The sequence below is a fragment of the Fonsecaea multimorphosa genome, assembly GCF_000836435.1.
Source record: "Fonsecaea multimorphosa CBS 102226 unplaced genomic scaffold supercont1.27, whole genome shotgun sequence".
Classification (NCBI taxonomy): Eukaryota; Fungi; Ascomycota; class Eurotiomycetes; order Chaetothyriales; family Herpotrichiellaceae; genus Fonsecaea; species Fonsecaea multimorphosa.
Window position 1 is genome coordinate 84,585 of NW_015971661.1, and position 26,166 is coordinate 110,750.

General features: G+C 54.4%; 9 protein-coding genes across 9 annotated transcripts; 7 read left to right on the forward strand and 2 right to left on the reverse strand.

The window, feature by feature from the left end:
• Positions 1-611: 611 nt before the first annotated feature.
• On the forward strand, positions 612-1,766 carry Z520_09953 (uncharacterized protein; the record flags this gene model as incomplete). The annotated part of the gene is made up of 2 exons (XM_016780447.1): positions 612-1,665; positions 1,726-1,766. The coding sequence occupies 2 exons, from the start codon at positions 612-614 to the stop codon at positions 1,764-1,766; spliced, it is 1,095 nt and encodes a 364-aa protein (XP_016628366.1).
• A 1,417-nt stretch (positions 1,767-3,183) lies between these two features.
• On the forward strand, positions 3,184-4,634 carry Z520_09954 (uncharacterized protein; the record flags this gene model as incomplete). Its single annotated transcript, XM_016780448.1, has 2 exons — positions 3,184-3,490; positions 3,556-4,634. 2 exons carry the CDS (start codon positions 3,184-3,186, stop codon positions 4,632-4,634), a joined length of 1,386 nt encoding a protein of 461 aa, XP_016628367.1.
• A 646-nt stretch (positions 4,635-5,280) lies between these two features.
• On the forward strand, positions 5,281-7,928 carry Z520_09955 (uncharacterized protein; the record flags this gene model as incomplete). The annotated part of the gene is made up of 4 exons (XM_016780449.1): positions 5,281-5,370; positions 5,432-5,506; positions 5,574-5,613; positions 5,680-7,928. The coding sequence occupies 4 exons, from the start codon at positions 5,281-5,283 to the stop codon at positions 7,926-7,928; spliced, it is 2,454 nt and encodes an 817-aa protein (XP_016628368.1).
• Positions 7,929-11,941: 4,013 nt separating this feature from the next.
• Positions 11,942-13,498, forward strand: Z520_09956 (uncharacterized protein; the record flags this gene model as incomplete). Its single annotated transcript, XM_016780450.1, has 1 exon — positions 11,942-13,498. The coding sequence occupies one exon, from the start codon at positions 11,942-11,944 to the stop codon at positions 13,496-13,498; it is 1,557 nt and encodes a 518-aa protein (XP_016628369.1).
• A 1,590-nt stretch (positions 13,499-15,088) lies between these two features.
• On the forward strand, positions 15,089-17,718 carry Z520_09957 (uncharacterized protein; the record flags this gene model as incomplete). The annotated part of the gene is made up of 3 exons (XM_016780451.1): positions 15,089-16,475; positions 16,537-17,204; positions 17,263-17,718. 3 exons carry the CDS (start codon positions 15,089-15,091, stop codon positions 17,716-17,718), a joined length of 2,511 nt encoding a protein of 836 aa, XP_016628370.1.
• Positions 17,719-18,374: 656 nt separating this feature from the next.
• Z520_09958 (uncharacterized protein) lies at positions 18,375-19,637 on the forward strand (the record flags this gene model as incomplete). The annotated part of the gene is made up of 3 exons (XM_016780452.1): positions 18,375-18,418; positions 18,445-18,935; positions 19,006-19,637. The coding sequence occupies 3 exons, from the start codon at positions 18,375-18,377 to the stop codon at positions 19,635-19,637; spliced, it is 1,167 nt and encodes a 388-aa protein (XP_016628371.1).
• A 731-nt stretch (positions 19,638-20,368) lies between these two features.
• Positions 20,369-21,532, reverse strand: Z520_09959 (uncharacterized protein; the record flags this gene model as incomplete). The annotated part of the gene is made up of 1 exon (XM_016780453.1): positions 20,369-21,532. One exon carries the CDS (start codon positions 21,530-21,532, stop codon positions 20,369-20,371), a length of 1,164 nt encoding a protein of 387 aa, XP_016628372.1.
• A 674-nt stretch (positions 21,533-22,206) lies between these two features.
• Z520_09960 (uncharacterized protein) lies at positions 22,207-23,706 on the forward strand (the record flags this gene model as incomplete). The annotated part of the gene is made up of 2 exons (XM_016780454.1): positions 22,207-23,262; positions 23,350-23,706. The coding sequence occupies 2 exons, from the start codon at positions 22,207-22,209 to the stop codon at positions 23,704-23,706; spliced, it is 1,413 nt and encodes a 470-aa protein (XP_016628373.1).
• A 328-nt stretch (positions 23,707-24,034) lies between these two features.
• Z520_09961 (uncharacterized protein) lies at positions 24,035-26,008 on the reverse strand (the record flags this gene model as incomplete). The annotated part of the gene is made up of 1 exon (XM_016780455.1): positions 24,035-26,008. The coding sequence occupies one exon, from the start codon at positions 26,006-26,008 to the stop codon at positions 24,035-24,037; it is 1,974 nt and encodes a 657-aa protein (XP_016628374.1).
• Between the last annotated feature and the right edge of the window lie 158 nt (positions 26,009-26,166).

The following is a 26,166-nucleotide window of genomic DNA, read 5'->3' on the forward strand; positions in this document are numbered from 1 at the left end:
TGACACCTCCTGAGGGTCCCTTCAAAGTTCTGAAACACCGTGCATGCGCAATCACTTTTGCTGTGCCACCTGGAATACGTACATTATCGTCGCATTTTGCATACCTAGATACCCTTGATTATTATTACTGTCTGCGACTTACATCTGCAAATAGCCCTCTCCCTTCTCTATCATTTCCACCACCTCTTCCAAGGCGAGCTCTTTCTTTGAGCAGACGTCGACCGACAGACCAGTTCGACCGTCCACGTACTTTCTCACTGCTACGCTTCCCTTCGTCCCCTCTCAATTCCACCTTCGCTGTTATCATTACGATCGCTGCGGCAGGACCGTACAGCGCAAGGAACAAAAGACATGCTGGACTCACGATAATGGATCTCCAACCACACTTCTAATTCTTCTCAATCATTGTCCCCCGCGGCCATTCAGGACGGCCACCGGGGCTTGTACCTAGCAGCTGCACTCCTCTGTCCACAGCTCCACAGAAAACCCGAGTCTTTATGCCACCCAGCTTCGCCCGGCCGTGAAACGAGTTTGAAGTGACAGTCCAGGGATTCCAAGTCCTCCTGCACCTGCACCTTGTCGGGAACGATTCCGGACACGGGGCACTCGTCATGGCCATCTCCCATTCATGGAAACGTGCAGCTCTCGCAGCAATCGTCCTACTGACATTATTCCTCCTGCTGCGGCATACATCCTTCTCACCGAGCCTTTCTGTGGTCGAAGGTACATCTGAAGGCGGGCAGCCCTCGAGACCCTACCCTCCTCCAAAGCCTCCCAAAGTTGGTCAGGATACGCAGCAAGCAGTCCAAGACGTGGCAGGCAAACCTCTACGAGAAAGATTACGGTACCATTTCCCCTATGACATCGAGGCCAAATTCCCTGCGTACATATGGCAGACATGGAAGTATGGACCGGACTCGGGGAGCTTTGAGGAGAGATTAAGACCCTTCGAGGCATCGTGGTCAAATCTACATCCTGGCTTTGTCCATGAGGTGGTGACAGACGACGCTGCATTACACCTCATCAACTATCTGTATGCCCCAATGCCGGAAATCGTTCAAGCATACGAAGCCATGCCTCTTCCTGTAATTCGGGCTGATTTCTTCCGCTACCTGATTCTGTTGGCACGTGGCGGGATCTACAGCGACATCGACACCCAAGCCCTTCAGTCTGCCACGGCTTGGTTGCCGCAAAACCTGGACAAGTCTACCGTTGGCTTGGTGGTGGGGATTGAGGCCGATCCGGACAGACCAGATTGGAATGATTGGTATGCGAGGAGGATTCAGTTCTGTCAATGGACGATCCAGGCAAAGCCAGGCCATCCGGTTTTGAGAGATATTGTTGCCACAATTACCGAAGACACGTTGGCCATGCACAAGGCTGGGCGCCTACGCAAAGGCAAAGAACCAGCCAAGAGCATCATGGAGTACACAGGACCTGGTGTGTGGACAGATGCACTGTTTTCATACTTCAACAACCAAGAATATTTTGATTTCAGCACCCGGAAAACGAATGTGTCATACCCCGATTTCTTTGCCATTACCGAACACAAGAAGATTGGCGATGTCGTGGTGCTGCCAATCACGAGTTTCAGTCCAGGCGTAGGTCAGATGGGCTCGGAAGGACCTGAGCACCCAATGGCCTTTGTGAGACATGATTTCGACGGTATGTGGTGCCCCAAGCTTTTGGCAGCGTGCGACTGAACCAGCTACTAATATTCGACAGGGTCTTGGAAGCCCGAACATGAGCGCATGAAGGGCGATTGAAGAACAAGCAGGCTCTCTACTTTCTTGAACATCAAAAGTATTTGTTCGAGTCTGAGATTTCTTGTTCGCGGCGATCTTGCATGCGTGACACAAAAGGACCGAGTCGAAACACGACCTAATGGGGAAACTAATTGACGATTTGAACCTCATGCACATAGACCGGGGGATAGACCGGTTGGGGGGAAGTTATTGGAACACGGGCTGCAAAATGTTTCAGCTAAGAAGACGATATACCCTCAGAAGAGAGCGAATATTGATTATTGTAGGATCCAATCCATGTATCCATTGCCCTCCAGGTCCTAATTAGTCATGGCCTCGCCTGCGGAAGACAACGGCGCAGCGGTGTAGCTCTCTGAAGCAGGCTGTGTGAATTTCCCGATTGAGAATGAGCCTGTCTGTGTGTTGTGTTCTTTTGACCCAAAGCCCACAATATGCACCATGACCGCCGACAGTCCCGAGCTTAGGTAGGAATGGTTATTGAACAAGGGGGTTGGTTGATGTTGTGCAATATCTACCAAGCTAGCAAGGTAGGTAGCTGAAGCTTGAGGGTTGAACCAATTTGATCTGCAGGATCGACCTGCCCAGGCCAGGTCATCCACAGGTCACTGCATTATCGCAGATGAGAGGAACAGGAATGGGAATGATGGGAATGACAGGAATGGTCCGCCTCTCGTCTCTTTTTACCTCCTGGGTGCCTCTGGGGCCTCCGGGGGCCTCTGGGTGCCTCTGTTTCATCTGTCAGCCACTGACAGCCACTCAAAATCCTCCGCATCCACCCGCCTGTCGTCATGCCCACCAGGCTGGCACCCGCTGGTTCTTCTCGTTACGAGATCTCCACTGCGACAGATGCGTGCTAGGCTCCTACCTACCTACCTAGCGAGCTAGGTAGGCACTCGTAGGTACGAGGTACTAGCCCTTGGGTGGCCCTGAGCAGGTGAGGGAACCAGGAATCGGGGATCCAACAAACCACTGGGGCTGGGCACCACCACCACTACTGAGCACTGGGGGGAAAGAGGGGAGCGCACCTAAGAGCGTCACTCAGCCAGCGAAAGTCCTATGGTGAAGCCTTTCTTCTATCATTCCCATTCCAGCCTCCGCGCAGCTGCTCTCCTCTAGGGTTTTTTCGCAACTTCTGGGGCTGTGCCTGCGCCCTCAACATCCCTACATTTCCTCTCTACTTCGCTCTATTGCAGGATTTGGTGCATTCCTCCTCTCCCCCCTCTCTCACACTTGTTGTCCACCAGACGAAACAAATCCTGCACCGCCTCACCGCTGACGCCGCTTGTACCTGGACACGGGCAACGCCCCTCTTTAATCGCATATCGCATTGCGCTTCCACCGCCCACTTCGAGATGACCCTCAGCCTTGACGCTCCCTAGGCCACTTGACAGGAAAAAGATGCGCATTGGCTGTTCCGATGAGCACAGCGACGCTTCAGACGCCGCAGCAACAGCCGCCGCAGCGAGCGTCCTCAGCTCAAGGCCATAGACAGTACCTACGAACCAGCAACCCTCAAAACACCCGCAGCGCCTCCCATCCTCATCCCAGTCGTCAATACGATAGGGAACAGATCCAGAAATATGTCGATCCAACTCAGTCCAAGGGAGAGGAGGAGGTCATGTCTCCGGAGGAAGTCTCCAAACCCCCAGAAGAAAAGAAGCTTGGCCAGTCATCCCGCACCCTCAAGGTCACCGACTTTGAGCTGATGCGGACGCTTGGAACAGGTATACCAACCCTTATCGGCTTCATTTTCGTGCCAAGAGACATTGCTGACTCAATCCCCGCGCAGGTACCTTTGCGCGTGTATGGCTGTGCCGGTTTGCCAATCCTCATCCCGAGGACAGGGACAAGGTGTTTGCGCTCAAGGTCTTGAAAAAGGTGGATGTCATCAAATTGAAACAGGTTGAGCACGTCCGAAACGAGCGAGATGTCCTCGCTGCCGTCGCTGGACACCCATTCATTACTACCCTCATTGCATCATTCTCGGACGAGACGTCGCTGTACATGCTGCTGGACTATACCCCTGGCGGAGAGATCTTTTCCTATCTGAGGCGGGCACGTCGCTTCCCCTTTGCAACCGTCCAATTCTACGCAGCCGAAATCACTCTGATATTGGCCTACCTCCACGAGGTGCAATTTGTGGCGTATCGAGATCTCAAACCCGAAAATATCCTCCTCGATGTTGATGGCCACCTCAAACTTGTCGACTTTGGGTTTGCCAAGTACTTACCACCGAGTCCTGATCAGCATGGCGAGAATGGCCAGAGTGCCACTCTTGAGAAGCTGGGCACAGAGCATCCCGAGCCTCAGGCCAATGGAGCGGGCGTCACATATACCCTATGCGGCACACCTGAGTATCTCGCACCCGAAGTTATACGAAACACCGGCCACGGAACCGCGGTCGACTGGTGGGCGCTGGGGATTTTGGTCTACGAAATGTTGATTGGCCAACCACCTTTCTGGGACCAAAACCCAATGCGCATCTATGAGCAGATTGTTGCTGGCCACATTCGCTTCCCCACTGCGCACCCGTCTCAACATGGACATCGTCATAGCCTTCACGTGCCCAGGGCTGCACGAGACTTTATTCTTGCGCTGTGCAAGACCGATCCCACACAGCGACTCGGGCACATTGCTGGTGGAAGCAAGAGAGTGATGCAACACTATTTCTTTGACGGCATTGATTGGGATGAGATATACTACCGGAAGAGGCGAGGTCCGATTATACCCAGGGTCGAATGGGCTGGGGACGCGGGCAACTTTGATGAATACCCCGACCCTGTTGAAGGTGAAGAGAGTGAGGGCGGAAGAGGGAGGTACACGGATGGACTGCGGGAAGAGTGGGAAGACGCGTTCAAGGACTTTTAGGCTTTTGCCATCTGTGGCGACGCGAAAAGAGATGGGACCTGGTGGGCGGGAAACGAGCACAGTCGGCGAACTCGAAAGTGTATACAATCAGTCCACGCTTTGAATGCTGAGCATACGGTGTTGGATTGTGATTTGCAAATGACTAGACAAAAGGGAGTTGGTTGGTGATTGCGCAAAGGGTGTATTGTCAACCCGCTGTCAGATTCATGCGTAGTGACTTTAATATATGCCTTCTTGGGCTCAGGATACCAGTTTGAAGATGTATCGAAGAATCAAAGAATCTATACCATGCACCCTGATGTGCAAGGCTGAGAAGTTGTTACGAGGCTGTAACAGGCAGCATGGATCCTTAGCTCTGGCCTTGCATTTGCGGGGAAACCTGCTTGCGGTTTGCTGGTAACCTAGAACTTGGTACCATCAGGTACAGCAACTTTATCTTGCATCAAACCAGAATTGGAGAACCAGGACCTGTTCTTCATCCTTTTCAATGACCTTCCACGAGTTGACAGTCAGTTTGCGAATTCATCTTGGAACAAAGTAACGCTTCCATATCCCGCTCTCACCTCCTCTTCCGAACTTCCAGTCTCTGGGCACGCGTCTTCACGTCCATCGCGTCGATCAATGTGCCATTGACATCTCCTCCACCATGGCGGGCGTACAACCTACTAGGGATCACATATCCCAGGTTTGTGCCATCACGCAGGTAGACGAAGGCAGCGCAAGGGTGCTACTCAAGGTGAGCCTGGTGAATTATTACAAGGATACAAAGGGACAGCCACTGACGCCTTGTGGGACAGAAAAGTAACAACGATGTCAACGGCGCCATCAATGCCTTTTTTGAAGACCCCGTGAGGTCCGTGATAGAAGAGCCCGTAAGCTCCGGTTCGACCGTCGCTCAGGCCAAGGAACTGCTTGCTAATGGAAAGGTGGGAGGGACAGGCTGCTTCCAACGACTGGCAGTACCAGGACAATATTCCATGTAAGATCGGGAGACACATACACACCCCAGGAGGGCTTCTATATTGACAAAAGACATCGTCGGCAGTCCAAGATGATTCGAGCATGGGAGGAGTCGCCGCCCTGTCCCGCCCGCCTTCACGAGCCGACAATTCCATGATGGACCTCTCCTCCGAGCATGCCGCAGCTTCAGCAAGCAACGTCAAGTCGCTCAAAGAGCAAGAAGAGTTGAACGATCCAGATCTCCAACGTGCAATGGCCGAGTCACTAGGGCAGAGCCTGCCCGCACAGGAAGACGGAGTCACAGGAACTGGCGCACACTTCGGCCCTGCCAACCGGGAGTACTACGATCCCAGCAGTTGGGCTTTGACCACCTATTCGACCTCGCGGGAGATCATTGAACATCCGCCACCATCGAAGCGGCGAAGAATAGCCGGTGAACCCGCTTTTCTACGTGGCTCGAAGGAAACTGGCTACTTGGGATCCTTGCTCACTATCTACCACAACATCCCTCTCGCTCGCCAAGCGCTTCTCATGCCTGCTTTGAAAGTCCATGCCTACGCCCATGATAATAGCTGGTGGTCGGGGGCCACTGACGAGAACACCAAGGCCTTGTCGACCGACAATACCCTTCGCATTGACCGGCAAGAGTGCAATCTGCTTACCGAGGTGCAATGCCTGATGGCTTTCCTTGACAGAACCACTCGCGCCTATGGCAGTGTCGACGCTTTGGCTGATTTACAGGCTGTTCGCAATCGAAACGATGCCACGCCATTTCATCGTTTTCTCGAAGCTTGGACGTCTGCAGCAATGAAACAAGCTCCTCAAGAACAAGTGACGCAGGTCTTCAGCTCCGTAGCGACGAAAGCGGGAGGCCCCGGTGACACTGAAGTGGTGGAGAAAACCCTGAATTGCATCGACCCTTTCATCAATCACTTCCCTGGTGAGACGTTGACTGATTTGCTCGACATCACGATCTGGAATGATGAACATGGGAATGGAAACATAGATGATGTTTGGATCAGCCATTGCGCAGAGATCTTTACTATCCGAGTCCATGACCCTAACAGCACGACGAGGAGCTCGGACCTGCAGTTGGATCCGGTATGGTATCCCGATCGATATATGTACGAATGCAGGGAGCAGATGCAACAGATACGCAAAGAACTGCAGTCAATTCGCCGAGAGATTGACCAATACACTCACATCCAGCGCCGCTGCCAGATCTATAAGTCGTCTGACAACAGATTACTCGATGTTGCCGAAGTTCTCAATTCTGCAGTCAAAGCTTCGACCACAGTGTTGGGCAAGAAATCTGTCTCGAATGGCTTTCTTGACAGCCAGGCGTCCGGAGCAGATGACACGGTCACTCAAGCCGACGTTGACGAGCTTGGGTCGGCATTGCAATCGGTGCTTCAAAAAATTCGGCAAAAGTTGGATTCTCTCGATCAACGCAAGAACGAGCTGCGACTCAGGAGCCGCCAGATCACAATGCGACTCACAAAACCCACGCCCGAGACGCCTGATGTGCCCAATCGCAAATACACTCTTCAGGGTGTTGCGACCAAGCCTGGAGTCACCTATTTCCGCCGACATACAAAGATCGACTCGCTGATTGACCACGACATATTAGACCAGGACAGCCAAAGTGGTGATTGGTGGAGAACTGCATGGCTCCAAGACGAAGCTCAGCCCGCCGTCTTTCATCCTCCACTGGTGGGCCCCGTGACCAGAGCCCAGGCAGAGGCAACTAAGCAGTCAGAGACCACCCCTTACTCAGTCACGCGGGTCCAGGAAGCCGAAGTGTTGGAAGCGGTGAGGAAAGAATACAACTCAGTGCTGCTGGTATATGCCAACGAAAACGCGATGAACTTTCAAGGTGGCGAATTGAGCATTTCGCTCCGGCACTTTGTAGACCGCGATAACCAAGCATATGCAGAAGAATTGCAACAAGAAGAAGGACCACTACCTAGTGCATCTGCGGATCATGAAGCCGAGACCGAATTTGAAGACGTCCCCTTGATCGACCCAACAGCTTCCAGCGGCTCAGTGCGTGAGCTCACACCTATGTCGACATCGAGCCCCGACCATGAGGAGGACACGCAACCTTCGCATAAAATTACGACGCAAGAAGACAGTGCGGCCCACTTTCTGGAACAGCCACCTTCATACGAGGAAACCGTTGGCAGGCAAGAAATGCTGGAGAAGAAAGGTAACAAGATTGGCTTGTATGCCGAACAAATGCTGCAAAAATACGGAGGCGATGCGGTCCAGGAAAAGGGAGAAAACGAAACTAGTGGTGGCTTTCTGGAGGTTGAAGATGCAAATGCGGTGTAGGAGACATCAAAGCTAAAGAAACCATGTCACGAGACGCAAGGTCGATGCCTCACACTGATTGCTCTTTGATCTGCCTGGACAGGGTGACACTGGGACGGAAATGTTTTCCCAGCGTGGATTTTCTGGATATGCATTTCGAGCTCCGTTCATGTCACACAAGGTTCAGGATACCGGCTCCGTGCTGTCTCGTTGGTCGTCACTATGGACTGCCATGCCAAAGTTGCACGAGCAGAGGGATGGGCCGTTTTCTGAGAGCTACAGGTTGGGGTTACACAGCAGGGCCTTTGACAGCTGGGGCCATGTGACAATCGGCGGTGGCTTGCCAACCCAGCTAAGGGTAATATCGAAGGGTACGATTACAGGCATTTCTTGGACACAACGGCGGATCTGTTGATGTTGGTGATGGAGAATAACTCTGAGCATCTGTACCTAGGTACAACGAACAAGTCTTGAATATCTGCCACTTCCAAAGCCTCTGCCACTGGCTTTCTCAAGGCCATACCGGTAGACGCATGGATGGTGATTCCGTCGTAGACGGTGAGAAGTGGAGGGCAAGCGGGCCTGCGTGGCGCAAGTTTCACTCTTTGTCTCGTCCACTAGCGAGCACGCCGGCGACCAACGTTGCCGTCTTCTATTTCGAATCCGTGTCCTCTCTCCACTACTCAGTACTCGCGAGCCAGTCAATTGTGTCAATGTCCTGTTCTGGACGATTGCGATAGTTGCGGGGCCCTTGTCCTGAGTCCTGACACGCGGCACAGACACTCGTCGAGGGCCAGTCATTGCCAGTCATTGCCAGCCAGTACCAGCCAGTGCCAGCCAGTGCCAGTCAGCACACCCTCCTTCAATGTGGCCAAGCTGACAAGCTGTTGTCAACTACCTGCTCACTACCTAGCGCCAAAGAATGCCCTGTGCCATTCTCGACCCTAACGTCTCCGGAACTGCAGCTGGGGAATCCCGCGGGCCCTATCAGCAGCCAATTCTTCCCAAGCTGTGCCGCTGGCTCAGAGCCAACGCAGTACGAGAAATGCGGGTTTGAGAAGATCATTCAGGGCCAACCCCTCGCGGTTTCAGGTACCGAGCATTTTGCTTGCGGCTCCGACTACCTAAGCAACAAAGATACTGGGAGCGATGAATCAATTCCAGGTATTCGCGATACAGGTGAGCTGGCAACGGTCCAAGAGATACCTCGGGAGCCTCAAATCTCAAGTGGGTGCCCTGCCTATTCGAACTGACCCAGCAGCCACAGTCAAGCCGCAGCAGCAACAGGACGAGCGAACGAACGACAAGAACTCCTGCGACGACCCCACGTGGTTGACTGTTGGTTAGCACTCAAGAGCTAGGTACGAGAATAATGGTGGTCCTTCGGGGGCGCTCAGAACGAAGCCCACAGCTCCCCGTTCCTTTGCATTTTAGGGAGCCCGCCCAATCGGAAGTTTATCGCGCGATAGGTACCCAATAGGCCTCAGTACGAGTCACTAGCCTTTTGTCCTCGAAATCCAGAACTCAACTAGGATATGGGGCAGCTGGCGGTTGCAAGTTTGGGATTGAGGGGTCAATGCCTCCATGGTCACCAGCCCCAGCAGCGCAGTCACGGCCTCTACAATCATTGGTACTCAGACTCTGAGAAAGAAAAGCCGAGAGTGCCATTCAGCAAGCTGGTATGGTAAAATACATGCAATGCGCACTCGCCCATTCGAAGATCGAGTCAACCCTCTACGGAGTCAGCATCCCTCGTTGTCGTGTTCAATTGGACCCAGGAGGAAAAGGAGGAAGAGCGAAATGGTCCCTAGCCCTATGAGCAGGAAACAGGGATATGCCAGACTTGCCCTCGACCCTGTCCACTTCTTGCATTGTTCGCAAGGCCTGGCACCCATGGGGCTGGTGGGCGAGCGACGGGGCCACCAGGGCTAGAAGGAGCGTGCGCTTTGGATGCTTATCACTGCCCCTCCGAACTCCGAGAGCTATTGCCTCCCCCGGAAGCGCTCCAAACTCAGTCCTGGCCCAGCTTGACTGGTGCGTGGATCTCGAAAGTCCAGTCAACAACGCTCTCAAAGTGCGAAAGAAAAAGGTGATCGGTCAAAGGACGGCATACACATGCACATAAACAAAAGGACATCCACTGCCCACCGCATTTGCGGAATTTCAGAATGTGCAAATTGCCCTGGACCAGCCGTGATTGGGTACTCGATAGTTCCTGTCACCAAACTTCCACACCGAGAGCGCCTCAGAGGGGACACCAACATACGGAGTACGCTTCTCCTTCTCGCTGGTGTGACCCGGACTCGACTCGGGGTCAACCGGGGATCCAATTACGGCACCACTCTATATCTTTGGCGTCTCCTATTTGGCTGCCCCAGACATGAGACTCCCATCGTCTTTGACCAGATAGGGTACGTTCACCATCACCACTAACTTGTTGGCTGCACCCCTACGACCCTCCCCTACAGTGCCTAGCCGCTTACGGCCGCGGGACAGCATCGCTTCTTTGCGCTGTCCAAACTCTCCTCCAGATCTTTGGGACTCATACTGGCTCTCCTCAATAACGAGCAGCATCCCCAATCGCCTAACCGGATATCCAACCCTAAGACCACCGACGGCTTGGGTCCCGAGTAACTCGCAAACGCGGCATACCTCTTTTCCTTGAAACTTTGCCCACCCCCATGTCCGTCCACCACCGACTCCGGTAAGGATCAGGATCATCTGGTTCAGATACACCAAAACTTGCGATACCTTCATAAAATTTACGCCATCCACCAAAACACTGTGGCCAAACCCCATCGGATCTCCCTTGCTCGTCCTCGCCTGAATCCTGACAGCCTCATCCGAGCTTGTGTCTCCCTCGAGAAACATTAGCGACCTCCCCCGTGGCTTTTATATTGTGTATAGGTGCGCTGAAAGTCCCTGGCCTGTTCCCCACTGATCATCTCTCCGCGTTTATCTCTGCTCGTGGCGGACTCGGTGGAAGCTTACATATCTAGGCAGGGCCAATATCAGCTGTCGAACACCCCCTCTCGACTTCAACCACTCAGTACCCTGGGGCCTGCGGCCTGTTTAGCGTGGTGCACACCAGGCCCTCCTGCCCGGCTCCATCTCCACCACCCGGGCGCCGCGCGATCGCGATTTGTATCTTACTCTGCCCACCCTGCGCCTCCAGCTTGGTGCGAGGCATCTTGGAAGCCATCTGCAAGCCACCACGGCGTCGGATTGGCACGATTGATCATCCTGGCATCTGCCAAACACAGGCTCCCCAGGCCTAGCCGTTCTTTATCGCTCCCTATCGACAGGGTTAGTCGACGCCGCCAAAATCTTCCGCGTCGTTAGAATCGCTATCCCACCTCTGCATCTTCCTCAACTTCCTGGAATCCTCAGCCCTCCCCCGTCTGAACTGCTCTTCCCGTCCCATTCCTGCCCTTCTGTCGTCACCTATCTCTCCTACACAACGTCGCTACAATCTCAGGATATTGTCGTCGCCATCAACTTCCTTTGCACTTTGATTCTTCGTCAATTGGCTAATTCGCTTCGTGACGGTCGAAGCACGATCGACCCATCGGTAGATACTACTTTCTTACCTTTGAGTATCGTCTTGGTACTTGTCGCGAGTTTGATAACCACTTCACCTACACTTGCCGGGAACCACCCGAGCTGTTGCTATCACCGTTTCAGGTTTCACAAATATCAATCTGGTCTTGATCCTTCAGGCCCTGACCACAATATCTCCCCATTGAGTTCGGAATCTCTTACCCTCCTGTACAGCCTTCTTGGACAGCAATCTGGGCATTGACTCAGTACTCAGAATCGACACATTCTCAATCGTCAGGAGGGACGAAAGCATCCTCACCACGAATGCGTAATTGCACATTACTCAAGCAATTTCCCAGCGAGCAAAGTGTCGTGCCTCCTGTCCATCCTTGACATTGCACTGTCATCGGCGCCTTCTCGACTTTGACAGTTCAGCTCGGGTTTGTGGTAGTCGAAGGCCCGGCGCTCCCTACTTCTCCTCGCTCTTTCGAAGCATGAGTGTGGTTGCTTTCAACTTCCCGGAACCTCGACTGCAGCCCAGTTTGTCGGACTACTATACAATGCCAGTGCATCCTTCAGGTTTCGAGGGTGCGGCTGCCGATAGGCGCATGTCGAGCGCCAATGAAGCCGCCCTCATGGCTCTGCCGACAGTTATGTTGCGACGTCTGCCACGAAATACGACCCTTGAGGCAGTGCGCACGATGCTTTTATTCGCCAAAGACCTCCAAGATACCGAGATCATTCCAAATGAGTATGAAGAGGATGCTGGCTTCACCACTGCGATCGCTCGATTTGGTTCCATGGCTGGGGCAACTGAGGCACAAACCATGCTCGATGGCAAGCCCAACACGGCCGGGCAGGCGAAAATGATTGTGGAAGTGATAAGCAGCCCATCCATGGCAGCAGTGCCTCGCCGCAACACCATTGATCCTCTGGCTAGCCGCAAAATAGGCCAGTCGGTATCGCCGTCCATGACCAGCGCCCAGAAGTCGTCACGATTTAACGGCACGTTCCAGTCCATGGACAAGACATCTCCGCCGCCTGTTGGGTCTCCGCCAGAACTGGTGTCGTCGGACACCAGTTCTCAGTTGCAGACAATCTTTTCGCCGCAGTCGCCAGTACCGAGTGGTCTGGCGGATCGCCCTCGTGCCAGCGGCAAGAAGGTGATCAATGAAGACGGCGCAGATGACGATACAGGCGAGTTACTCAAGGATCCCCTTGCGTATATGAACAATTCGTCAAGCAACCCGACCGGCAAAAGATCAACACACCCACACATGCCTACCGCCGCCTTCTCAGCCCTCTCACTGAATACCAATATTGGCAATGGGGCAGCGTCTAACTATGCGTCTCCTCGGTCTGCGGTCGGGTCTCGCACTCCTCACGCGCAGTTTCCAACAATGGGCCCCAACGGACACTACTCGATGCCTTCCCAACCTTACCTCCGACATAATTATCCTCCTGTCAACCCTGCCGACCAGAATCCACCCTGCAACACTTTGTATGTGGGTAACTTACCCATTGACACGTCGGAGGACGAGCTCAAAGCCATGTTTTCCAAACAGCGCGGGTACAAAAGGTTGTGCTTCCGGACCAAACAGAATGGGCCAATGTGTTTCGTGGAGTTTGAAGACATTTCTTTCGCAACCAAGGCTCTGAATGAATTGTACGGGGCGCAGCTCCACAACAGCGTCAAGGGCGGGATCCGGTTGAGCTTCTCCAAGAACCCGCTGGGAGTGCGTGCGGGTCAGCCCGGGAGCAACAACCCAAGCACGCCCCTCAGCGCCACGGGGCCGATGAGTGTGAATGGGTTCAGCAATGTCACGCATGGTGGCTTTTCGACGGCCAGCGGACCGCCGCCCGGCCTGTCGGTTCCTCCGGGACTCAATATGTCCGTGGCTGGCATGAATGGCGCTGGTGTCCCTCCGGGGACATTTGTGAATCAATTCCCGCTAGGCAGTAGTCCGGCGCCCAATATGCGAGGAATGGCAACGAACAGCGGGGCGCCGGGACCGGGAGGAATGTATCCCGACTACATGCTCGGACGGTGAAGCAAGCGGAATGAGCAAGAATGAGAGTTATGGGATGCACGATCAACATAGTTACAGCATGGTGGAAAGTCTAGCATGGGTGTGATATTGGACTCCTTTACGGCTAGCATATAGCTGTCCAACTTGGGACTGGGCAGGAGGAGCATGTGTTTCTTGGGAAATTGGGGCTGAGCCGACATGGCGAGATTGTCGTTGATTGATTTTTCAAGCACAGAGATTCCCCCTTTAGCAGACAATCAGCAGGCGGGCAAGCGACACGGCGTTTTTTCTTTCTTTCTGATATCGAGGGAACCACAGGAACCAAACACCGGAGGGCAGATTTCTGGCATGATGTGCTCACTGTCATTATCGAAGCGATTGTTTATTGTGCATTGACGGAATGGAGCTGACATTATGGGCAAGGAACGTCATGGGTGGGAACAGTGGACATATGATTGCTTTGGGCAATTGGAAGCCCGTGCCTGGATGGCGACGGCGACTGAGGATCAGGGATTATTTGTGCAAGACTGGGAGGAGGCGCATTCGACGTGTGATGAAAAACAAGCCTCATTGCATGGACTTTATGAAGAGCAAAGGCCACGGGATCTCAGTAGGACGGCGTGCATTTGGGTTTGATTTGGGGTTTGGGTTGCTTTGTCACCATTGATGCTGGTTAAGTAAATGGTTCTGACTACTCATCGCGAGGCATGTAGCTGGTGACGGCCCTATCGATGGAATGCTAAGGTTACTCGTAATGGCTCGAGGGTGATTGACATAGAGTGGGAGTGGTGATTTGCTGCTTGGCCTAGGTTAACGCAATGATAGAGAGTCACGATGCAGGATAAGTCGAGATATCAAATGAAAGAAGTCGAGGTCAAGAAACAGAGGAGAAATCGAAGCCATTGACCGAGATGTATTGAGTGGTGTGAGCAGAGAGGTGAGTGGTGAGTGGTAAGTGGAGAGTGGTGAACTTGTGCGATGGTCAATTTTTAATGCAGTTCGGTGAGCTGCGGCGAAGATGTGATGGGCGACAAGCTGGTAGTACGTACGGTGGTAGCTACCTCGTACATGTACCGAGTACCTAGGTATGCATGGCGGTATGTAGGAGGATAATGATAAGTGGTGGGGTTGCAGAGTGCGAGAGAGACACAGTGAGACAGACGTGGAGACAGAATGTGAGTGAGAGAGAGAGAGAGAGAGAGAGAGAGAGAGAGAGAGAGAGAGAAGAGAGAAGAGACTCGGTAAGTTCCTTTTTGGGTGCTACTAAACAACAGCTATTAACACAACTACCTGGTAAGTACATCTCTCTCACATCTCTCTCTCTCTTTTCCTCTAGACCTCGCAACTCCTCGATAGCTCCTCAACCTCGTCAAGCTCCTCTAAAGATATTCAGGCAATCCATCCACTGGGTGTCACTGGCTATCAGCATTCCATTCACTGCCTCGGATTACGAGCCACCACTTCTTCGTTCCCCTTCCTCTCTGCTCTCTTGTTTTCTTCTGCATATCTCTCTGGATGACCAGACACAAGGCATGACTACCATCTCCATCTCCATCTCGGAATGGGGGGCTCGTCTACCACTCTTGCTACAGCTGTGACCAGTCCTCCGGGATGCCCTTATCGAGAGCCCGTTCACGCCCGCGCATTCCTCTATTCCGCAGCCTGAGTGCCAGTGCCGCTGCTCCCGCAGACCTTGCATCCCATGACAACGCCACCATCGCTCAGGATGAAACTCAACCACCTCGTCAACGCTCGTCCGGCGGCTTCAGTCTTCCCACTCTGTCCACTCTCGCCGGCTTCAATTTCCACCGTCGCCCGCGAACCAAGTCTGTAGGCAAGCGCAAGAGTCCTGTCCCCGTAGACGACGGTCCAGGTTCCGAGCGAGCGAGCACCACATCGGCCGGGACCCAAATCGCCCACGCCCCCAGACTGAGGCCTAATAAGCCCAAGGATCTACCGCTGCCGCTGGAGCCGCCCAATAACAAGACTGTTGACACCAACACCACGCCCAGTGCCACCTCACCAGCCACAGTTGCGCCCACGACACCCACCAGTGCCACCCAACTCGAGCTCGAGCCTGAGCCTAGCGACCCCGAATCCACCTTGGCCACTGCGGCTCCTGCTTCACACTCACTTTCACTTTCTCTTCACCCGGACACCACATCCAGCACCACCGCCGGAACCAGAACCTCTATCCCGACCACAAACACCCAACCCACGACGCCTTCACTCGGCAATCCGAATACCAGCATAGCTGCTCCTCCTGATCCCGCCCCTTCGCCTCCTACCGATCCCTCTTGTCCCGTGCTCCGCATCCAGCGTCCCTCGACTCCGACCATCCCGACCCTCTCCTCGGTACAATGCGATCGACATGAGACGCTGGACGCTATGCAGAGAAAAATATGGGTGAAACGACCCGGCGCCTCTCCGACCAGAGTCGAAGTCGCCGAAGACGACCTGGTCGACAATGTGCGCGATGTCATCCTGCAAAAATACGCCAACTCGCTGGGTCGCAGCATCGATGCTCCCGACATCACCCTCAAAATCATCAGCCGTGAACACAACAACAAAAATGTGAGCGCCGAGCGTGCTTTGGGTCCTGAGGAGCCCATTGGCGCCACCCTCGACGCCTACTACCCCGGCGGCCAACAGGTCGACGAAGCTCTCATTATCGAAGTCGCTTCCCGGAGAACCCCCCGCGCCTCTCCTCGCGCAGGAAACCACCAGATCTCCTACTACTATACCGATCAATACCGTCCCGATGACGCGGCGCGAGAATACTTCCCTCCCATGCCGCTCCACTCTCCTCATCTTGCTCACGTCCCCCATCCCAACTCGGTCGGCCACTCCATGGCCGTCTTGACCACCGGTCAGCTGCCCCCTCTCCCTAGTCCTGGCTCACACGGCCAGAGAAGACATGCGAGGCCAAAATATGGAAGGCAGCACACAAGCAGTCCGACCATCCTCCATACCGTGCAACCGAATGGTCAAGTTATAGGTACGTTTTCGTGACCCGGCGGCCGGCCAGATTGTGGAGGATGCTCATTGTGGATGTACAGAATCTAAAGCGCAGCTCAACGCGCCCGCTTCTTCGGCAGCTCCCCTCCCTACGCCACCGCCTCAGGGACCAAATGAGCACAAGCCTTCCATCACGCCTCCCAATCGAGTCTCTTCTCCACACCCTGGGCAAAAACTGAGGAGGCGAAAGGGTCCTGCCTTTGGCCGGTCGGTCAACGGTGACCCACAGGTTCCTCCCACGTCTCTCCCCGCTGCTGCAAATCTGTTGGACGGAACAGTCCCACCCATCAACGTCCTGTTAGTGGAAGACAACGTCATCAACCTGAAACTACTCGAGGCTTTTATGAAACGCCTGAAGGTGAGATGGAAATCTGCAATGAATGGTAAGGAAGCAGTGGCCATGTGGAGGACAGGTGGATTCCATCTGGTCTTGATGGATATCCAGCTGCCGGTGATGAATGGTCTGGAAGCTACCAAAGAGATTCGACGGCTCGAGGCCGTAAACGGCATTGGTGTCTTCAGTGGCAGCCCCATCGAGACCGCCCTAAAGAGTCCCCAGGCGAACGGAAGTCCTGTAGGCGAGGCGGATGTCCTGTCCGACCGCAGCCTGTTCAAAAGCCCAGTCATTATTGTGGCTTTGACTGCAAGCAGTTTGCAGAGTGACAGGCACGAGGCCTTGGCTGCTGGTTGCAACGACTTCTTGACAAAGGTAGGCTCCATGCCCCTCGATAAGCAATTCTGCCGCTTGCTAACCCCTCTGCGCATAGCCGGTCAACTTTGTATGGATGGAGCGCAAAGTCACTGAATGGGGCTGTATGCAAGCACTAATAGATTACGATGGGTGGAGGAAGTGGAAGCAGTTCGCTGAGGATAAGGGGAATGAAGACCCAGCCAAGCAGGCGGCCGACGAAAAAGAGGAAAAGGCCAAAGCGAAGGCTGCGCTCAAGGCCATGTTCTCAAGACCTCCCCCAACGATCAAGAAGGACAAGGACAGCGGAGCAAATAGTGGATCCAACAGCACAACAACGACAGCGTCCACAGCGTCCACAGCGGCCTCCGGCAGCGAGAGAACGTCGACCCCGGTGCAGAATGGAACGCCAAAGAAAGGAAGTAATCCGGGCCAAGGCTCAAGTACAAGAGGCCACAAGAGCAATCGAAGTATTGCAAGTGGAGGTGGGGGCAACCTAGAGAGCATGGCGGAGGAGGACGAAAAGGCAGCATGAAAATTCTTTTCTATCGTTGGGAGTCAAGAGGAGGGATTTTGTTTTCGTACATCACTCTTGGCCCTGGTGCTGGCCGGGCCTTGGCTTCTACGTTTTCGTTTATTCGAGCGTGCATGATACACGGAGTTCGTCGCCACTGAGAACAAACACTCACCGGGATGGTCAGCATTTTCATTTGTTTCCGGAAGCGGGCTCTTTGCGGGTTCGGTCCACGGCGAGGCAATATCGAGAGGGTCATGAAACGGTTGGGTGAAAAGGGGATGTTGTCTTTTCTAATCCCCCTTTCCAGGTTACTTTGCAGCACACATATATCACGCATTGCTGTTTCCGCGTTGAGCGTTTAGCCATGCTCCAGATTTCAGACAAGGCAATGACGATTTATTCTCACTTACCAGATCTGTGCGTACTGTCTCTTCGGTAGGTTGAACTCGTGGGGGCCAGATGTACCTCGTAGGTGCCATGGGGTCAGTGGTAGACAAGGCAAGGCTGAAGCAAGGCTGTGAAGCATGGACAAGGCTGCCAAGTTGCAAGGCAGCATGACGTCGACCTGATCTGGCAACCTGCAACCTCAATCAGATTCTCTCCACAACATTGCAGGCCCCCCATACGAGATCGAGACCAATTTGTTCCTAACGTCGCTGTTCACATTTGTCATCATGTCGGCCAAGATAGCAAAGACAATTGCGCGGCAGAAAGAAAAGTGAGTGGACATCTGTATGTGATCAGATTGCTGCTGAGCTTCATGCCCCTCTCTTCAGCCAATCCACGGCACATGCACACAAACACAAACACAAACACACTCGACGCTTCACGTTCAGAGACCCTAACATGTGCGACTTTCAGGATCGCCGAAGGAAACTTCTACGAAGCGCACCAGCAACTCCGCGTCATCACCGCCCGCTACCTCAAGGCCTCCGACTACACCTCCGCCTGCGACGTGCTGTACAATGGCGCCTTACTCCTCCTCCGCGCCGACCAGGGCGGCTCGGGCGGCGACCTGGCGCTCATGCTGCTGAACGACGTCTACGTCAAGGGCGAATACGCGTGTGACGGCGAGAACAAGCAGAGGCTGTTGGAGATTTTCCGTGCGTTTCCCAAGGAGGAACCCACCAGGAAGAGATTCGTGAGCGAGATGGTCAACTGGAGTGGCAAGTTTGGGGGTTTGGAGAGGGGGGATGCGGAAATTCATCACGAGGTCGGGAAGGTGCTTGCGGAAGGTAAGATCTGGACAGGCGGGGGCCTCCTTGTCAGAAATTCTATGTCTCTAACAAACCTGTGTCTCTATAGAGGGCGAAGCATACGACGCGGAACGGCATCTCGTCATCGGCACACAAGCCTCTGCCCCCGTCCTCGCCAGCTTACACTACGTCTGGTACAAACTGGACCAGCCACACCTCGCACCCATCTACGCCTCCCGCTCCGTCCTCCCGTACCTGTTGGTCGGCAACCTTTCCAGCGCAAACGCCGCCCTGTCCACCTTCACATCGCACCTCACGACCCAAAACCCCAATCTATTGTCCATGTCTCAACCCCTCGAGTCGGCCAAGTCGGGTACTTCGCTCCGAATCTTCCCTTCGATCCCCCTCCTCAACTTCCTCTCCCTGCTTCTCCTCGCGTGTCAAAAAGCCGACGCGGGTTTATTCCGCCAACTCGCCAAATTCTACGCCCCGCACCTGAAGGAGGTCGAGGGCCTGTGGAGCGAGCCCCTGGCACATGTCGGAGAGATCTGGTTCGGGATCAAGATCCCCCGGCAGAGTGCGGGCAATCCGTTGTTTGACATGATGGGCAGTATGCTCTTCGGTGGTGGACAGCAGCCGGGGAACAAAGCAGCGACACCGAGGTCGGGCACACCCAAACCTGCTGCAGGAGGTGGTGCCCGGAAAGAAATTGAGAAGCCGCCGACGATGGACTTGGACTGAAGTCGTGAGGGTCTTTTTTTGGGGGGTTGTGGGTGGAGTATCGTGGATAGTCATGAACGAAGACAGCAACCAAGTGTCACGGAGTTTACTTGATCTGGTTTGATATCAGAGGGAAAGTAATGACCCGAGCGATTGGTTTGAAAGATACACCGAGTACAGAAACGGGACCACTCTTTTGTTGCCAGCCGCTGTGCCTCCGCTCCCACCCCCGCGCTCCGCTCGGTTCCGCCCCGCCCCTGCCCCAACGCAACCAAATGTTGCAAGAGGACAATGCAAAATGCAAATTAATGCATTGAACAGCAAGGGATTTTATCAGAATCAGACTCTGGCACATGGGGTTCTCTTTCTCATTCTCCCTCTGATTCTGGTTATCGGATTGAAGACGTTTTTTCGGTTGCCTTACCCTGACTTACTTCCACTACCTAGGATCCATGGTTTGTGTTTTGTACAAGCCTCATGCCCGCTTATGGTATCGTTGATCTCGTTATCCCGTTTGGCCTGAATGGTTTGCTCTCTCGTCCTCGCCAACGGCCCTTAGTCCCTTTCGATTGAAATTCCGAGCTTCGAGACGCCAGACCCGCTTGATGGGTGTTAAAATGATACATAGACATCTCGGTAGACACAGCCTGTCCCTGTCCCTGTCCCTGCCGTAATTGTACATGGTGCGGCAGCAGAGACGGCGTGCAGTCCGACCCGTGAATTTGCAAACAGCCGGGCTACATAAGCCCTCTTTAGTCGTACACACCCACCTCGTCCCTCCCGGCCATGCCACCTATTCCCAAGGCCTCGCCGAACATCCAAGCTTCCTCCTCCGCCTTGGCCACCTCCCTGCGCAAACTGCCCATGATCAAGCCCATCAGCTCGTCCTTTTCGGCGGCCTCATCATCGTCGTCGACGGCAGCCGAGGCCGACGCCGAAGCTTTTCCTTTGGCTCGCGCGCGTTGTCGCGCCATCATCTCGCGCAACAGTCGCTCGATGCGTTGGCGGTCCCGTCGTTCTTCGTCTGCTTCGGCCTCGGCGCCGGCATCCATCGCTGCGGCGTGTCCATGGTCCACTCTCTGAATGTGGGACGAGTGATGGCCATAGGCGTCGTGGCCTTGTTGTTGGGCCCCTCTGCGTCCTGTGCGTCGGGAGTGGGGTTGGACAGACGCGCTATGGAATCCATCATCGGAGAATGCATGTTCATGCGCATCGCCTGGCTCAATATTTGCGTCTTCCTCATCCCCCTCCTCATCGTCGTCGTCGTCACTCCAATCTTCCTCCCCGTGCTCTTCTCCATGCCCGTCATCCGAGTCTGTCAGTCTGAGTCTGCCGGGGAGGACGGGGATTTTGGGCAGCACGGGACGCCCAGTGAGCGGATTCAGTGCGACGATCGATTGATTGGGGAAGAGGGCCGCCGAGGATCGTGGACTGAGCGGTCTATGGGGAGAAGTTGTAGGATCGTAGCCACCATCTACCAGTGGTGGTGCTGCGCGGTGAGGAGGTGAGAGCTGCGGCATTGGAGGTGGCGCGAAAGCAGAGCTTCTGGCGCCATTATTGTTATTAGGAGGGGCATCGTGGAAAGGAGATGACCGCGGCGGCGACGGCGAGAGCGACGGCGTGGATGCTGAGCGTTGATGACCCCTCGGACGCGGGAGGCTACTCCCACCACCGCCATACTGCTGCTGCCGCTGGGTTTGCGACTGTGATGGTTCCTGTCGCCGGGTTTGGTTACTGTTCGACTGTGACTGTGACTGTGATTGCGATTGTGCTCCCGAGGCCGGGCGTCGCGATAGATGTGCAGAAAACAGATTTCTCCGCACCGAGCCTGCGGCGACTTGATGGGAAGTGGAGGAGAGGAAAGATGATGAGTTGGGGGAGGCATCGGCCGTGTCGCGTGAGGGGGAAGCAGCCATTTTAACAAGAACAAAACGGGGCACCGAAAAGCTGGGCAACCCCTAGCCAGGAAGGAAGTAAGTAAGTTGAAGGGATCTTTCTGACAGATTGTTCCTCTTGACAGGGTCAGCCAGGGGTGGGACCTTTGAGGACCGTCGCTCGGACCGTGGGACACAAACAAAGAGCGGGATCCCGAGCGGAAGCACGCCAAGAGTAAACACGCCAAATGCTCCGCTTCCGCCAATCAGATTCATTTGCGGGCTAACAATACAAAAGTCCAACTCAGCCTCGCCGCTTTCCCCACAAAGTCTCCCTTTTCTACCAAGGTACGAGGTACTCCGTATCATACTATCTGCGCCCGTGCCAGTCAAGTGAAGCTAGGATATGACATAACCACTCCATGTCGGTTCTCGGCTGTCATCTCGCTCAGGCTGATGCCAGACTTTCGTTCTATTCGACAATGTACCTAGGTAGGCTCTGCAACGGGTGGACACAGCATCAGGCGACCAGCGAGCGGCGTGTTGTAAGAGGATCAACAAGGGTCGTATCGAATATGTTCAGCCCTAAGGTCCGGATCCCCGCTGGCCTGAGCGTATTCTCCCACCTTATATCAGATACAAGCGCTTGTCTGCCTGTCTTTGTCCCGTTGAGACAACAACAACAAGCATCAGCAACGTTGATACCGTGAAACACGATGGCAACTGAACCGACAGAGCAGGCAACCAACAGCACTATTCCACTTGAGCCAGACGCCGACTTTGTGCAAGGCCAGACTGCCGGCGCACCTGCGAAGCCCGTGCTGGTTATCGGCGGAGGTGTGGTTGGCTGTCTCACAGCTCTCAAGTTAGGTCAGGCAGGGATCGATGTCGACATCATCGAGAGGCTTCCTCAGACGAGCAACGAGCCGCGCGCATGCGGCTATTACGGCGCCGTCCACCATATGCTGAACGACATCGGCATGTACAAGGTGATCAGAGAAGAAGGAGGATTCATGACCCGTGGCCTCTGTTTCCGCAAGCCGCCCAAGGACGACGGCCAAGGTCGAGGTGGCAAGGTGTTCGGCGACGTCGTTGCAAATCTGCCCCTGTGCGGCCCCAATGACCCTCTCACGGAACCGGGCGCGGGCCTGCTGAATATGCCGCAAGCGCAACTCAACCGATTGTTCCTGCGTGAGGCGCTGAAGACGGGCCATGTTCAGATCCATTTCAACCGCGAACTGGTCCGCATCTTGAAAAACGACGACCACGAAAAAGGCGTCACGGTGCTCACGCGCGATCCCAACACCGGCGCTGAACGAGAATTCAAAGCCAGGTACGCCGTGGCAGCAGACGGCGCCCACTCGGCCGCTCGCAAGGCCCTTGGTCTCCCGTACGCGGGCCACACGTGGCCTGAACGGCTCATCGCCACAAACGTCATGGTCCGCAACGTCGAGGAAACGCCCATGCACACGCACTTCGTCATGCACCCGACACACTTCAGCATCTCGACTCCTCTGCAAGACCCCGTCATGGGGGAGAAGACACTCTGGCGGTGGACGTTGGCGGCGGACCCGGCGTTGGAGCAGTGCTCTGACGAGGAATTGTTGACGGACGAGGTCATCCACGCGCACTACGCGCGGTGTGTGCCGGGCCCGAGGCCGTTGGATGTGGACATCGTGGCGCGGTCGGTGTATAGGACGCATCAGAGGCTGGTGCCGACCATGAGGAAGGGGAACGTGTTACTAGCCGGAGATGCTGCGCATTGCAACCATGTGAGTTGGTACTTTCTTGAAACCAACCCCCCCTCCCATTGACGAACGTGCTAACCATCATTCCCCTCCCTTTTTCCCTTTTCTCAGCCCTTTGGCGCACTGGGCCTCAACACGGGCATGCTCGACGCCGAAGCCTGCGCCGACGCCCTGATCATGATTCTTAGGGATTCCTTCCCCGCTGCTCACACCCTAAACACCTACTCGGACTCGCGCCGCAAGGTCTTCCAGTTCTTCGTGGATCCCACGTCCACCCAGAACAAGCTCCGCGTCCACTCGAACCCCGTCGAGACGGCGGCCGAGGACGATTGGTACCTCAGGGATTTGAACCATATGACGCCCAAGAAGGCCGTCGAGATGGCGAGGCCGTATTTCGAGGGGTGGAGGACGGATATGAGGAAGGCTGTTGTCCAGGAAATGGAGGATGGATTTCCCGCACAGGGTTGATGTTCGCTTTGTCCTAGCACCCTGCTTTTCGGTTGATGTTAGTAGAAACGGGCGCATCTTGACTTGAGGACCATTTTCAAGCACCAACGAAAGGCACGGCTTCATCTTCTTACATTTTCTCATTCATACACGTAAGTTGGAGTCCATGGCCCAGCATTTCCCGCCACGGTGCTTTGGCCATCATCTCCGAGGTGCTATCTAGTTTTTCTCTTACAGGAAAATCAAGGATTGCACCATCAAAGGTCCCAGGGGTATCTCAAGAAACACGGACACAATATCTCACGCAACGAAAGGCAGTTACTTTTGCCGTCTCCTCTTCTCCACTCCCTCACTCCAGATCTTGCCCTTCAAAGGCAGGCAACTTCTTGACGACATCTTCCCAGCTCTCTTCCCCATCCACCAAAGCCTTGACCGCTGCGATGATCTCATCCTCGCTCGCCCTGACTTGCTTCGTGGAGTCTCTTTCTCTCAGCGTCAACGACCCATCTTTGACCGTCTGGAAATCAATAGTGATCCCAAACGGTGTCCCCAATTCGTCGTTACGAGCGTACCTCTTGCCAATGCTTGCAGAAGAGTCGTCCACTTTATTAGAAACCCCGACTCGGCGTAGACGGGTGGTTAGTTTCTTGATGAAGGGCTTGAAATCTGCGTGGCCAGAGAGTGGGACAAGGAGGACTTTGGTGGGGGCCACAGCAGGGGGGAAGGACAAGACTCCACGGGCAGCATCCCCTTCGCGAATCCAGAAGACGTGTTCCATCAGGCTGTAGAGAATTCGTCCGATGCCAAAGGACGGCTCGATGACGTTAGGCGTGTATTCGCGGACGTGTTCTGTTCGTTTCCTCTTTTCGATCTTGATCAGGTCTTTCTCAAGCTCTGTTCGTCCGCTTCCGACACCAGGCGTCTCGATCTCAATTTTCCCAGACTTATCCAACTCCAGCGCAAGCTTTTCGCGCAGGTCCTGTGAAAGAGCATCCACGGCGGCTTCGACGGCTTTTGCATCCTTGCGGAATTTGGGTCCAAGCTTCTTGCGTTCCAAGTCAACTTCATACTCTTCGATGATCAACGGTTGCGCTCGAGTTTCGCGCACAACGAGCGGTGCTCCAGTCTTCTTCATGTGGACTGTCAAATCATAGGCGCTTCGGTCGGCACACCCCACGCATTCAATCCAACCGTAGGTAGTGAAGAGTTCGGCGTCCCAGCAGTCCGCTGCATAGTGGGCCATTTCATTGGCCATGTGTTGTCTGAATCTCAATTTGGTCTGGTCAACTCCGAGTTTGAGCAAAAAGTCCTGTATCCTGACCAGGAAGTAGCCGAGAGTCTCATTATCTACCAGTCCAGAAGACACCGCGTCCCCAATAGTCAGCAGGTCGGGTTTTGTGCTCCCCGCGAGTTGAGTTTTTCTGTTCAGGAGAGATAACTTGGTGTCTTTGACATCTTCGAAGCGAGGGTGCTTTTTCCCACCTTCAGGGTCGACAAAATGCTCGATTTCGGCCATCAAGAACTCGCGGACACGCAGAAGCCCTGAGCGAGGGGAGATTTCGTTTCGGAAGGACTTTCCAATGGAGGCAGAGGCGAAGGGCATTGATTGCTGGTTGAATTCGAGGAGCTTCTGGAAGTTCAGGAACTGACCTTGGGCGGTTTCTGGACGAAGATATCCATTGGGTTTCTCGGCGCTAGGTCCAATCTGGGTCTGGAACATGAGGTTGAAAGCCCTGGGCGGCTCAAGTTCTGCTCCGGTTGAAGGACCTTTGATGTTGTATTTCTTGATCAATTCGCCGAGCTCGTCACCTCCGTAGTTGTCAATCTTTGCCAGGGTCTCTTCATACTCTTGCACGAGGGCGTCGTCAAGCTTCTCGATCTTTGTGTCCTTGATCTTCTTCTTCTTTTTGGCCTCCTTCGCTTCGTCAACCTCGATCGTTTGACCGCGTGCGTCTTTATCGGCTTTCAGCCTGGCCTCGAGGACCTGCTCCACCAAATGGTCCGCACGGAAGATCTCCCCACTCTTGGGATCCTTGCACATCCAATCTGCAAACTTGTCGACATGCCCGCTGGTCTTGAGAATTGCCTCTGGAGTAAGCATGGTGCAGTCAACCTCGAGCATGTCTTCTTCCAGGACAAAATGCTTCCGCCAAAGATCGACCACATTGGCTTGCAGGGCGCATCCTGGTGGACCGTAGTCAAAGAGCCCGCGTTCTCCGCCATAGATTTCGAAGGAGGGCGTGTAGAAGAGTCGTCGACGTAGGACAGATTCAAGGACCGCACGATCCAGCGGCTGGCCAGTCTTGGTCGTGCTCTCTGCCATGTTGAGGTCTAGTTTGGGCGGCTGGAATTTTGCTCGGACAAAAGTGGCAGCTGTGAAAGGTCGCACAAAGTGGGACGATTGAAAAGAAGTGGCTCTAGAAAGGCAAGCCAAAGCACGCATAGAACCAAGGAGGGAGGAAAAGAGGGACTGAGACGAAA